This window comes from Cetorhinus maximus, chromosome 1, assembly GCF_964194155.1.
Source record: "Cetorhinus maximus chromosome 1, sCetMax3.hap1.1, whole genome shotgun sequence".
NCBI lineage: Eukaryota > Metazoa > Chordata > Chondrichthyes > Lamniformes > Cetorhinidae > Cetorhinus > Cetorhinus maximus.
In genome coordinates, this window is record NC_135879.1 from 151,329,973 (window position 1) to 151,342,859 (window position 12,887).

The 12,887-nt window shown below is 45.9% G+C and overlaps 1 protein-coding gene across 2 annotated transcripts in view; it reads left to right on the forward strand.

Annotated features, from left to right (window-relative positions):
• The window catches only part of tusc3 (tumor suppressor candidate 3), a 754,082-nt gene extending 751,691 nt beyond the window's left edge, over positions 1 to 2,391 (forward strand). For both annotated transcript variants that reach the window (XM_078556286.1, XM_078556336.1), the window contains exon 10: positions 2,103 to 2,391. In XM_078556286.1, coding sequence (XP_078412412.1) covers positions 2,103 to 2,118 — 16 coding nt within the window. In that variant the 3' untranslated portion in view covers positions 2,119 to 2,391. The remainder of the gene's footprint in view (positions 1 to 2,102) is intronic.
• The last annotated feature ends 10,496 nt before the right edge of the window (positions 2,392 to 12,887 follow it).

Genomic DNA, 12,887 nt, shown 5'->3' on the forward strand with positions numbered 1-12,887 from the left:
ATGGCTGAAGGCACTGGATACCGCAAAAGTTATGGGCCATGACAATAATCCGGCAATAGTACTGAAGACTTGCACTCCAGTACTTGCCACACCCCTAGACAAGCTGTTCCAGTACAGCTACAACACTGGCATCTAGCTGGCTATGTAGAAAATTGCCCAGGTATGTTCAGCACACAAAAAGCAGGACAAATCCAACCCGGCCAATTACTGCCCCATCAGTCTACTCTCCATCATCAGTAAAGTAATGGGGCCATCAACAGTTCTATCAACCAGCACTTGCTTAGCAATAACCTGCTCACTAACGCCCAGTTTGCATTCTGCCAGGGCCACCCAGCTCCTCACCTCATTACAACCTTGGTTCAAACATGGACAAAAGAGCTGAACTCCGAAGATGCGGTGAGAATGACTGCCCTTGACATCAAGGCCGCATTTGACCGGGTGTGGCTTCAAGGATCCCTAGCAAAACTGAAACCTATGGGAATCAGAGGGAAAACTCCCCACTGGTTGGAGCCATAACTAGCATAACGGAAGATAGCTGTAGTTGTTGGAGGTCAGTCATTTCAGCTCCAGGACATCACTGCAGGAGTTCCTCAGGGCAGTCTCCTTGGCCAAACCATCCTCAGCTGCTTCATCAACGATTTTCCTTCCATCGTAAGGTCAGCAGTTGGGATGTTCGCTGATGACTGCACAATGTTCAGCATCATTCACAACTCCTCAGGTACTGAAGCAGTCCATGTTCAAATGCAGCAAAACCTGGACAATATCCAGGCTTGGGCCGACAAGTTGCAAGTAACTTTCACGCCACACAAGTGCAAGGCAATGGCCATCTCCAACAAGAGAGCATCTAACCATCGCCCCTTGATATTCAATGGCATTACCATCACTGAATCCCCCAATATCAACATCCTGGGAGTTACCATTGACCAGAAACTGAACTGGACTAGCCATATAAATACTGTGGCTACAAGAGCAGGTCAGAGGCTAGGAATCGTGTGACGAGTAACTCACCTCCTGACTCCCCAAAACTTGTCCACCATCTATAAGGCACAGGTCAGGACTGTGATGGAATACTCCTCCCTTGCCTGGATGAGTGCAGCTCCCACAACACTCAAGAAGCTTGACACCATCCAGGACAAAGCAATACGCTTGTTGGCACCACATCCACAAACATTCACCTCCTCCACCACCATTGCACAGTAGCAGCAGTGTGTGCCAACTACAAGATGCACTGCAGGAATTCACCAAGGCTCCTTCAACAGCACCTTCCAAGCCCACGACCACTACCATCTATTAGGAAAAGGGCAGCCGATAGTTGGGAACACCACCACCTGGAAGTTCCCCTCCAAGTCACTCACCATCCTGACTTGGAAATATATTGCCATTCCTTCACTGTTGATGGGTCAAAATCCTCGAATCCTCTCCCTAACAGCACTGTTGGTGTACCTACACCACATGGACTGCAGCGGTTCAAGAAGGCAGCTCAGCACCACATTCTCAAGGGCAACTAGTGATAGGCAATAAATGCTGGCCCAGCCAGCGAAGCCCACATCCTGTAAATGAATACTTCAAAAAAATGATAGGTTTGAAGTTTGAGCTGGGGCTGGCAGGTGAGGCAGGAAGGAAATGGTGCTGATGTAAACTTGGAAAGGGCGGAGGGGTGTGCCAGCATGACCTGAGCAGAAAAGTGATAGTACCTCCTTGGTACTGTAACAACCATATAAATGATTTGAATGCAAATTAACTTTTAGATTTAAAGAGCGTCCCATCCACAATTGCCTGTAATTTCACTTCAAGAATGGAGGGAAAACCCTCACAATTTTTGGCACTGTCTTCTGCTATTTAAGTGACGAAATCTTAAGTAAACCTGCAGGTTCAGTTAAGTTACAAGCACGTGTCTCACTGCACTTTCAGAGCAACTACAAAACACAGTCCTGTACTCAGGCTGGTTCGTTTTTTGAAGTTGTTGATCATTTCTAGGTAGGCCTGTGCATCAATAATATCTCACAACTAACTCTTCTTTAAATATTGCATTTAATAGGTAGATAGATTAATGACCTTTAAGCAACAGTATATTGTCATTTATAAATGTCCTTCTTTTCCAGCTTTTTAATAAAGTAACAAATGGAATCACACAGAAAGACCCAAGGATGTCCATGAATACATCTGCCATCTGAGGAGAAAGTACTTTATGGGTTTCCGAGCCAATGTTAAAAAGTGTTAACTATTGATTGCTGCACTTGTCATTGTGGAATTGTAAAAGTGCCGTTTAGATGTGAGTCTGTGCTTTTGCTTTCACTTTGTCTTTCTTATATATAGATTGATTTGTTAGTTTGAATTGCTGTAGAAGTTGGTGTACAAATGTTAAAAAATATAACAAATTGCAAGAACCTCTGTAAGACTTTGTGTAAATTCCTTGGCATAATACAAGAACACAACATATTTCACAAAAGCATTTAATGTTCTTGTCAGGTTTCATGAAGAAGCACTGAAATGTGTTCTATCAAGTGGAGCCTGGGGACAAGATTATGTGCGTGACACAGGAAATTAATTCAAGCTTAACTAGAAGTAGCTTCATTCACCCACTGCATTTAAAGTTTCAGTGCAGCTCTAAACAAGCATTTGTCAGGAAATATTTAACCATACATCTTGTTGGTATGAGCTGGCAAATTTTATTTTTCAAAAATAATTTTCTTGGTGGTGGGGTCACATTCAGATTTTGTAGTATTGTATAACACTTAGCTGCAAGGCTGTCAGCTGCAAAGTTTCACTCAAGGTTTCCATACTAAATCATAGCCAGAGAGTGAACTTAGAATTCTCTACAGATCTGTAAATGATACCCCACCCTCCCAAACACTCATTAGGCAAGCAATTCTAGGGGATTTGAGGTTGAATGTTGAAAATTAAACATAGCTTTTACTTTGCAATTGAAATATTTTCAAAACTGATAAATTTGCTAAAAGTTACAGGGCTAATTCTGTATCCTCACCTGCATTGTACGTCAGTAGCCCAAGTTTGTAAGCCAAGATCAGTTAAATTATTAGGGCTGGATTTTTGCGGGGTCGGGGAGACCTTTAAAATGGCGGATGGGACCGGATGTGAAAGACCTGCTCCCATTTGTGACAAATCCTAGTTTTGCGGTGGGGGAAGGGCCGGGCGTGTATCATACAGGCGGGAAATATGACCAGCAGAGCCACTTGAAATTAGTGCTGAACTCAAACAGACCCCATTTCCACTGTTCCAAGGGTCTTAACCTGCAGTGTGGGAGTCACACATTTGTAGAGTAGATGTAACCTCTGGTGAGGGACAAATAAGGCTTGTTTAAGTGTCATGAACTGAATTTTTTTTAAAAAATACACAGTCTTTCAAACAGGAAACAACAGGCTGATGCTGTTAGAGTGATAAAAACACCTTCTACTGAACTACTTTGATTAATAGGCCACCTGGTGTAGGTTAGAAAAACAACATGACCATCTGTTCCTACAGTTTCAGTAGAGTTATTTATTGACATTTCCCAAGGGCTGTTATTAAAGCTGAGGTCATTATGAATGCTTGGCTAAGTTTCAAATGCTACAAAAACTTTGTAGGGGCAATGAATTCACATTTTGATTGACTGTTTAAAGATGCTATTGAAAGATTTTCTGTCTTTGATGTGGTTACTGAATGGAAGTTTCTTTTCATAAAAGATTGACCACCTGAGGAGATTTAAAATCTTTGAATGGTTTTCATGAATGAGAGTTCTTTTCAGAATTAAATGTGTATGAGTGAGAGCTCTGTTAGACTTTTGGAAGTTTTTTTTTCATGTCTACATGATCTTGAGGTCTGCCCATAGTAGATATTGGGGGAATGGCTATGATGGTGGCATGGTGGTATGAAGGGGCATGGGGTGGGTGGGGAATGAGTTAGGACAGAGGAGAGTATATGATGTAAGTGGAGGGGTGAGGGCTGGAGGGCCTAACAGCTTCTAAAACAAGTGGGACAAGGTCCTAGACCCTTCTAACCAGCACACCTTGACACTCATGTGCCTTGACTTGCGTTACCCACCTCGGTATTGAAAATCCCGCCCTTAGAGTATGCTCCTTGTGCAAACTGACTCAGGGCGGAATCATCCCAGATCTGCACTAAGTGCAGTAACGGTTTACCTGGTAGCCACAATGGTGGCTTCTCACATCATATCATCCCAAACCCGCCATATTAATGATGCATTCCCGGAAGCATACTGTTTCCATGGCAGGAGAGCTCCAATTCGCTTGCCATGCCATCACTCGCCACTTCATCATGCCGGGTGCAACATTTAAAGTACAGCTGCACACTCACCTCTCAGTGCTTCCAGCCCAGGACTGCTGCAAATAGGACATGACCCTGAAAGGCAAGAAGACTGCAGCCCCCAAGCTGAGTGACATGCCCCTCGAGTGCTTTTGGATACTGTGGAGGTCCACTGTGATGTCCTCTACCCCTGCTCTGACCGCAGGAGGAGCAGCAACATTACCACTCCAGCTTGGTAGGCGATGGCAGTGGTGATCAGTATCAAAGCTGTACAGAAGAGGTTGACTATCCAATGCAGATAGAGGATGAATGACCTCATCCGTGCCACCAGGGTATGGCGACCAACTCATCACTCTAATCTCACACACTCAAGCCCATTGCACATTCACTGGCATCTCACTGCCAGCTCAAGGGACATCACCACTCACTCTCTCACACATACCCTCACATCTCCATCTGGCCTCATCTCCTCTGAAGCCTCTTCAGCCCTCACCACCCTGAGGCCACTGGCACAGATCAATTTGTGCCCTCACAGAAACCTTGGGATACCCCCCTTCCCCAGTTCAGTCCTCACCCTGCAGCCTTTTCCCTTGCCTGAGGCCACTTATCCCCCTTCCCCAAGCAAGCCCTAGCCCTGCAGCCGTAAAAGCCACCCCTACCTTATGGCTGGTCTGGTAGGTAGCGACCTGCCTGTGAGCCCCCCTAAAAGTGCTGTGGTGCTGTCTGCGAAGCTTGGCACTGATGACTGCGATTGATGCCTGAAGCAAATAGGCAAACACACCTCAAAGTCCTGAGTGAAGTGCAGCCTGCTAAGTGTACGTCACTTATGTGCAGCTGTGAAACACATCAACGTGCAATCACACCGCTGTGGGTGGACAATTCAGCATGGGGGGATGAGTCCAGCAGGCTAGCCTTATAATAATATGTTGATGTATTACAATGAGGTTCCCAATATCCGATGGTGGTAACGTGGCCCACCGTCGACGGGCTGAGCGGACGATCACAAACTGGTTTCACAACGTCATGAGACCGATTTTTGGCCTTCTCACCATATTGTCCGCTCACGTCGCCGAGCACGCTCAATGCCAGTGGGCACAGACGATTCCACCCTTAGGTGCAAGTAGCACACTACTACAGTGGGAGATATTCAGCAAGAATTAGAAGTCTTCAAGCATGTAAGTTAGGAGAACCATCAAAGAGACACAGAAGAAATGTTGTGACATCAAGGAAAGCAGTGATGAAGTAGCAAGGGAAGGTAAATATATTGTCAAGGTACAAAACCTGTAGGCATATGACATCTCCTAATCCCCTGGATAATCTCTGGAAAAATGGGTTTGCTGCTGAATTGGTTGGATATAAAGCAGATACGGCTTGCTTGCCACTCAAGATCACCCTCGGCAGTGCCCCATACCTGGCAAGAGGCAGTGACTGTCTCATTTTTGTATGTTATATTTGCATGAACCAGGAACATACGGGTGAGATCTCAGCATCTTTTAAGGAACCATTTTCCCCAACAGTGCCATAACTTGGTAGATAATCCAAGATTTCATGACATAAAATATTGCCTGGCAGGCTGGGTCAATAATTACTGCTCACCCATGTCAAATTCTCAGAAACTCTCACAGCTGCTTCATTTTCATCCCAAGCATTCCAATATTTCAGCAGAAAGTTTAATCAAGCCATAAATTTCAATTGAAAACAGTGGCCAGAATTTTCCCATCCCGCCCATGGCGCAAATCCGCCGTCGCAAAAACAAGTTGCAATTCTCCCGATGTCAGGGCGGTTACCCCACCAGCGAGTGGCTCTAATGCCCTTTGCATTCATTAGCATGTCATGAATGCTCATTAAAACAGCTCCTTGCTGGAATCTTGCCACACCTTCCAATCTTCCGTCACGCCAGCGGGAAATTATGTCAGCCTCAAATCCATTTGAAAAAGGGCGGTGTGCACAAACTGGACCTCAGTTCACTGGTAACTTTGAGGTGAGTGGAACATAGTTACCATAGCGCTGTGCCAGTCTTGTTGCGATGAATGCCACTCGGCTGGGGTTGTCGGGTTGGACTATTCCTTCTCTTTGGTTCCATTGTCTCGAATAGCACCACTGAACTGTGGTACTCATGCAGGCTTCCACTTTCAGAGACTAGCACTGAAACTGGGGGTGAGCTGTGAGTCAAGGGTTGGGTTGACAAACAATGGGGCAATGGGGAGGGAAAGCAGTGGAATGGCAGTGAGAGGGAAGGGCAAACACTGTGGGGACCTTTCTAGCATCGCCTTCAAACCTCTTGCTGCCACAGGTGTCTGCTTAGAAAGACAGTTGTCCTGCCATCTGCTTCTTTTTTCTTTGAAAGTCTCACCAATTGGAGTTTCAATCAAAGAAGCCTGACATCTGTTCAGCTTTTTCTCAAGGTCTCACCAGATCGCTGGACTTTAGATCAATGTACAACTCAAACCACAGTCTCCAGATGACCCATTTAAATAAGATTCCCAATACTGTTGAATCCATAAGAGCAATTTATCCAATGGAAAAGGTACTCTAATGCATGTGAACACTTGTACAACACTGGCCAATTTAATGGTCACTTATCTTTTAAGGACAATGCCCTATTATTAATCACTGCTTTAAAAACATATTAACTCATCATGCACCATACATCATACATTATGACATTTGAAGTCGGCAAGATTTTTTAAACTTACCTATCAAAAACTTCCTGATTGCACATCAGGCTCCCCCAGGGTCCATGAATTGACTTAGCTGGTGTAGTTCCCACAGCCGTCCAGAAACCATCGCCTTGATAAACATACCACTGTCAGGGAATTTTGCATTGCACAGGTGTTTAAATGGCAACATTGACGTCCCTTTATGTGAGCATTGGTTCATGACCCATCACATTTCCTGCCTGGGGAAAGTAGTGTCCATTGGGAATGGCCTCCTAGGTTTAAACTTGCACCCTCCCCGCTAATCATCCTGTTTGGGCCTCCCAAGCATCTGGAGGAGGAAAATCCGGCCCTTGAACCTTGGAAAATGTATTCATGCATTGCCATTAAGCAGCCAGGTCATTCTAATCAATGTTATAGTAAATGAAAGTGCTAGTGAGGCCGACTAATGGATCATTTGCTTTTATTTCATACATCTGAGCAGCACATTAGAATTGCAGTATTGGCTGGGAATTAATAGCAGGCATAAAAAGAAAGACTCGTATTTATATCACACCTCAGGACCTTCCAGAGTGCTTTACAGCCAACGAAGTATTTTTGAAGTGTCGTCATTGCTGTAATGCAGAAAATATGGCAGCTAATTTGTACACAGTAAGGTCCCAAAATCAACAATAAACTAAATGACCAAATAATCTGTTTTAAGTATTGGTTGAGAGATAAATATTGGTGAGGACACCAGGGAGAATTTCCCAGCTTGTTTTCAAAATAGCATGATAGGATATTTTATATCTACCTGAGAGGGCAGTTGGTGCCTTGGCTTAACAGCTAATCCAATGGACAGTATGTCAAACACTGCAGAAATTCTTCGGTACTGCACTGGATTGTCAGTTTGAATTTTGTACTCAATTATCTGGAGTGCGGGTTGAAATCATAACCTTCTGACTCAGGTGAGTGCTACCACTGAATCACTGCTGGCACCTGATTGAGAGCAGTGGTAAACGTGCCAACCACTATCATTGGCACATTCATTGGTTGGTACTTGATTACATGTGGCCTTTTATGAGAAAAAGACATCAGGCTAGTTTTGAGAGATTTTAAAAATGCCAACACTTCAATGTTAATTTTTATTTTCTTAATTTTCATTTCCACCATTGTTATCTCTCACTCTTAATTCACTCTTTTTTTCCCATCATTATTTTTTCTTTCAGTGCCCAGTTTGACATTGAGTTCACCCAATCCAATTTATCCTTCTGCTGCCCATAGAGTTTGCTGTTTCTCCTGTTGTTCACCAAGATTCTAAACAACCTAATGTCCTCACTGCACTTTTTAAAGATTATTTCATGGGGTGTGGGATCACTGGCTAAGCCAGCATTGATTGCCCATCCCGAATTGAGCAGATGGTGATGAGCTGCCTTCTTGAACCACTGCAGTCCATGTGGTGTAGGTACACTCAAAGTGCTGTTAGGGAGGGAGTTCCAGGATTTTAATCCAGTGAGAGTGAAGAAACGGTGATATATTTGCAAGTCAGGATGGTGTGTGGCTTAGAGGGGAACTCGCAGGTGGTGGTGTTCCCAGGTGTCTGCTGCCCTTATCCTGGTAGAAGTTGCGGGATTGGAAGATGCTGTCAAAAGAGCCTTGGTGAGTTTCTGCAGTGCATCTTGTAGATGGTACACACTGCTGCCAATGTGCATTGGTGGTGGAGGGAGTGAATGTTTGAGGATGAGGTGCCAATCAAGCGGGTTGCTTTGTCTTGGATGATGTTGAACTTCTTGAGTGTTGTTAGAACTGCAGTCATCCAGGCAAGTGGTTCCCTGGGATTGAGATGATTGACCTCCAACAACTATAACCATCACCCTTTGAGCTAGGTATGACTCCAACCTGTGGAGTGATTTCCCCCTGATTCCCATTGACCCCAGTTTTTCTTGGGCTCCTTGATGCCACACTCAGTCAAGGCAGTCACTCTCACCTCACCTCTCGAGTTCAGCTCTTTGTCCATAATTGTACGAAGGCTGTAATGAGGTCAGGAGCTGAGTGGCCCTGGCAGAACCCAAACTGTGCGTTAGTGAACAGGTTATTGCTAACTTAGCACCACTTCATAGCACTGTCGATGACACATTCCATCATTTTCTGATGTTGGAGAGTAGATGGGGTGGGAATTGGTTGGGTTGGATTTGTCTGGCTTTTTGTAGACAGGACATACCTTGGCAATTTTCCAGTGTCTGGGAGATGTCAGTGTTGTAGCTGTACTAGAACAGCTTGGCTAGGGGCGCGGTTAATTCTGGACACAAATCTTTAATACTATTGCCAGAATATTGTCAGGGCCCATAGCCATTGTAATATCCAGTGCCTTCAGCTGTTTCTCTATATCACGTGGAGTGGATCGAATTTGCTGAAGACCTGCGTCATCTAGTCTGCACTTCCAGCTGAAAATGGTTGCGAATGCTTCAGCCTTGTCTTTTGCGCTGATGTGCTGGACTCCCCCATCATTGAGAATGGGGATATTTGTGGAACCTCCTCCTCCAGTGGGTTGCTTAATTGTCCACCACCATTCACAACTGAATGTGGCAGGAATGCAGAGCTTAGATCTGATCCGTGGGTTGTGGAATCGCTTAGCCCTGCCTATCACTTGGTGCTTGTGCACTTTGGCATGCAAGTAGTCATGAGTTGTAGCTTCATCCCAGTTTTAGGTATGCCTGGTCCTGCTCCTGGCATGCCCTCCTACACTTTTCATTGAACCATCTTTGATCCCCCAGCTTGATGGTAATGGTAGAGTGAGGGATATGCTCGACCATGAGATTACAGATTGTAGTTGGGTACAATTCTGCTGCTGCTGGTGGCCCACAGTGCCTGAGATTCAGAGGGATCTGGGTGTCTTAGTGCACGAATCACAAAAGGTTAGTATGCAGGTACAGCAAGTAATTAGGAAAGCTAATAGAATGTTATCATTTATTGCGAGGGGAATTGAATACGAACGTAGGGAGGTTATGCTTAAGTTGTACAGAGCACTGGTGAGACCACATCTGGGGTATTGTGTACAGTATTGGTTTCCTTATTTAAGGAAAAATGTAAATACATTAGAAGCAGCTCAGAGAAGATTTACTGGACTAATACCAGGAATGGGTGTGTGGTCTTCTGAAGAAAGGTTGGACAGGTTAGGTTTGTACCCACTGGAGTTTAAAAGAGTAAGAGGGAACTTGATTTAAATCTTTAAGGCCCTTAGGGTACTTGAGTGAATGTGGAGAGGATGTTTCCCCTTGAATCTAGAACTAGGGTTCACAGTTTAAAAATAAGGGAACTTTCATTTAAGCCAGAGGTGAGAACTTTTTGCTCTCAGAGTGTTGTGAGTCATTGGAATGCCCTTCCTCAAATGGCAGTGGAAGCAGGGCCTTTGAATATTTTTGAGGCAGAGGTGGATAGATTCTTGATTAACAAGGGGGTGAAAGGTTATTGGGGGTAGGCGGGAGGTTACAATTAGATCAGTCATGATCTTTTTGACTGTCGGAGCAGACTTGAAGGGCTGAGTGGCCTACTCCTGTTCTGAATTTGTATGTTCACATGTATGTTTGCTGGGTTTGTAGGACATCAGCAACCAGGTGAGGGTTTCCTGGAGGGGTTGGGGCAGGAGGGATATCCTTGCTTTCACTTGGTCCACATGGAATGCTGAAAGTATCACTTTGTGTTAATTAAACATCATGTAGTGCAAGCATCTCCTGCCTCTGTTTTACTGCCATGCTTCCTGACGCCTGGGAAACACATACAGCAGCAGTAAATTTCAAATTAGGTTTCTAATGGGCACTGTAGGGCCAGGGGAGAGGTGGAAATCTATTTTCCAAGCAGCGCTATGCAGACTTACGTTGATCCCTGTGTGCAGGTAGCACCATAGGCTGTTATATGCATGGGCCATGTGGCTTTCCTTAAATATATTATTGAAGAATACATTTGGGTCATACAGGTAGTGATCCAAGGTGCTGCCTGCCTTGGGGAATCGATCTAAAGCTATGCAGCACTGTTAGGCATTATGCAAATAAAGTTCTGCCCCAAGAGTCCATTCAAATATGTTAATCAAGTGTTATAAGAGTTGAAGATCGCATTTTGCGTATTTAAGTTTCTAACTCTGTCACACATTCCCTACCCTTTCTCTCTCCCACTGTTCATAACAGGGGTGGGGTTCATAGCGAGGCATCTGCCTTCTTGATGACCCTTTCATTCATGCATTGACTACAACTTTAGCCTGACCTCACAGCTGCGCTCTATGTTTGGGTTTTGAAATGTGAGAGTACTACATGTCCTATCTGGTTTGCCATTGTCAAATGACCACTGCCATGAGGCAATCTCTTTGTAAGCTGCCATTTTAGGTCAGTTCAATAAAGACCTATAATGTAGTCCTTGAACACGAAACATGGGACAGAATTTTACCCTTGGCGGGAGCGGGCCGCGATTGGCAGCACACCGTGATTTCACGCTGATGGGCCAATTAAGGCCCGCCCAGCGTGAAAGGTGACTGGAAATCAGCGAGAAGGGGTGGGTAGGTCATGATGTCCACCGAGTCCAATGGCAAGCCGGTGGCCAATTCAAAACTGGTCCAGGTAGTACCTGAAGTGAAGATGGATCCTGTAGCGTTTGTACACGGCAGGCAGGAGGGCAGATTGGCGAGCCAGTCGGCCCCACGTTTCTCGGATGAGTGCCTTGCAGCCCTCCTGGAGAAGGTTGCAGCAAGGAGGGAAACCCTTGTCCCCAGAGACGGAGGATGAGGCCCCCACACCTCACCAAAAATGCCTAGAAGGAGGTGGCGTCCAGAGTCAGCAGCCACGACTTGGTGAGGCGCACATGGATGCAGTGTCGGAAGTGCTTCACCGGTCTGCTGTGATTGGGAAAGGTCAGTACCGCATTGGCATGAGTCACTTTGCAGAACAGTTAAGAGCTGGCGATCCCCCCATGGACCTCAGAGGTGTTAGAGTGTGAGTGGCAAATGTCAATGAGGCAGGATCTGGCCAAAGGGATGAGCCCTGGCTGCTTGGACTGAGTGCCTTGTGGCTCCAGGGTCACGAAACGGCTGAGCCCTGCCAGGTGTCCATCAGGTGGGGTTGGCCATGGTGCAATGGTGATGCAGGTAGAGAGTGGACTAATCAAGCTCTTCTATCCTTTAGGAGAAGACATCCCATAACAATATTGAAAGGTCGCGGACTGGTGGGGGAGCCCCAAACCTCCTAATCCTCATGCAGTACGAGCAGGAGGCCCTGGAACTTGAGAGGCGCCATGCACCTTGGTCAAGTGGCCGTGGTGAGGTTGGGGTACCAGACGAAGGTAAGAGTGCAGTGCACTGAGGTGGGAATGTCAGCTATTGCAATCATTCTATTGTAGTCTCTATATTGATGTGAGCCTCGAACCTGGAGCCTCCATTGATAATGGAAAGATGAGGACACCATGATGCATATCTCTGTCTCACCAGGGTGCCAGCATGCACAATGACGGTGTCATGACTTAAACTAATGAAATGTCCTTTTTGCCCCTTTTAGGCTCACCAGCAGGTGGCCACTATGAGGAGCCTGAAGACCTACCCCTGACCCCGGAGGACCACCATGCTGAGCACAGGCATGCGTCACACCATCTCTGTCAAGCAGGCACCAGCGCAGATACCAGCACCTCGGTGGGCATAAGATTGCTGTCTAGTATCTTGGTGCACATTGGTGAGGGCACTTCACACTCGTTTGAGGTGCAGGTGGAGGTAGAGAGTGCCCAGGGTGCCAGCAGTCAGAGGACTGCTCGGGACCAAAAACATGCTCAGTCAATGGCTGATGATGGGCCCCTGGAGTCGTTCATTAGGCAGCAGATGCTGGAAGTCCAGCGGAATGTGCGGGAGGATCTGGCGGAGAAACATGAGGGAATGCGTGCCATGGTATCTGCAGAGCATGACCACTGCGTTGACCTTCATGGCCAAGCGGAATGCCTCCTCCATGGAGAGAGTGG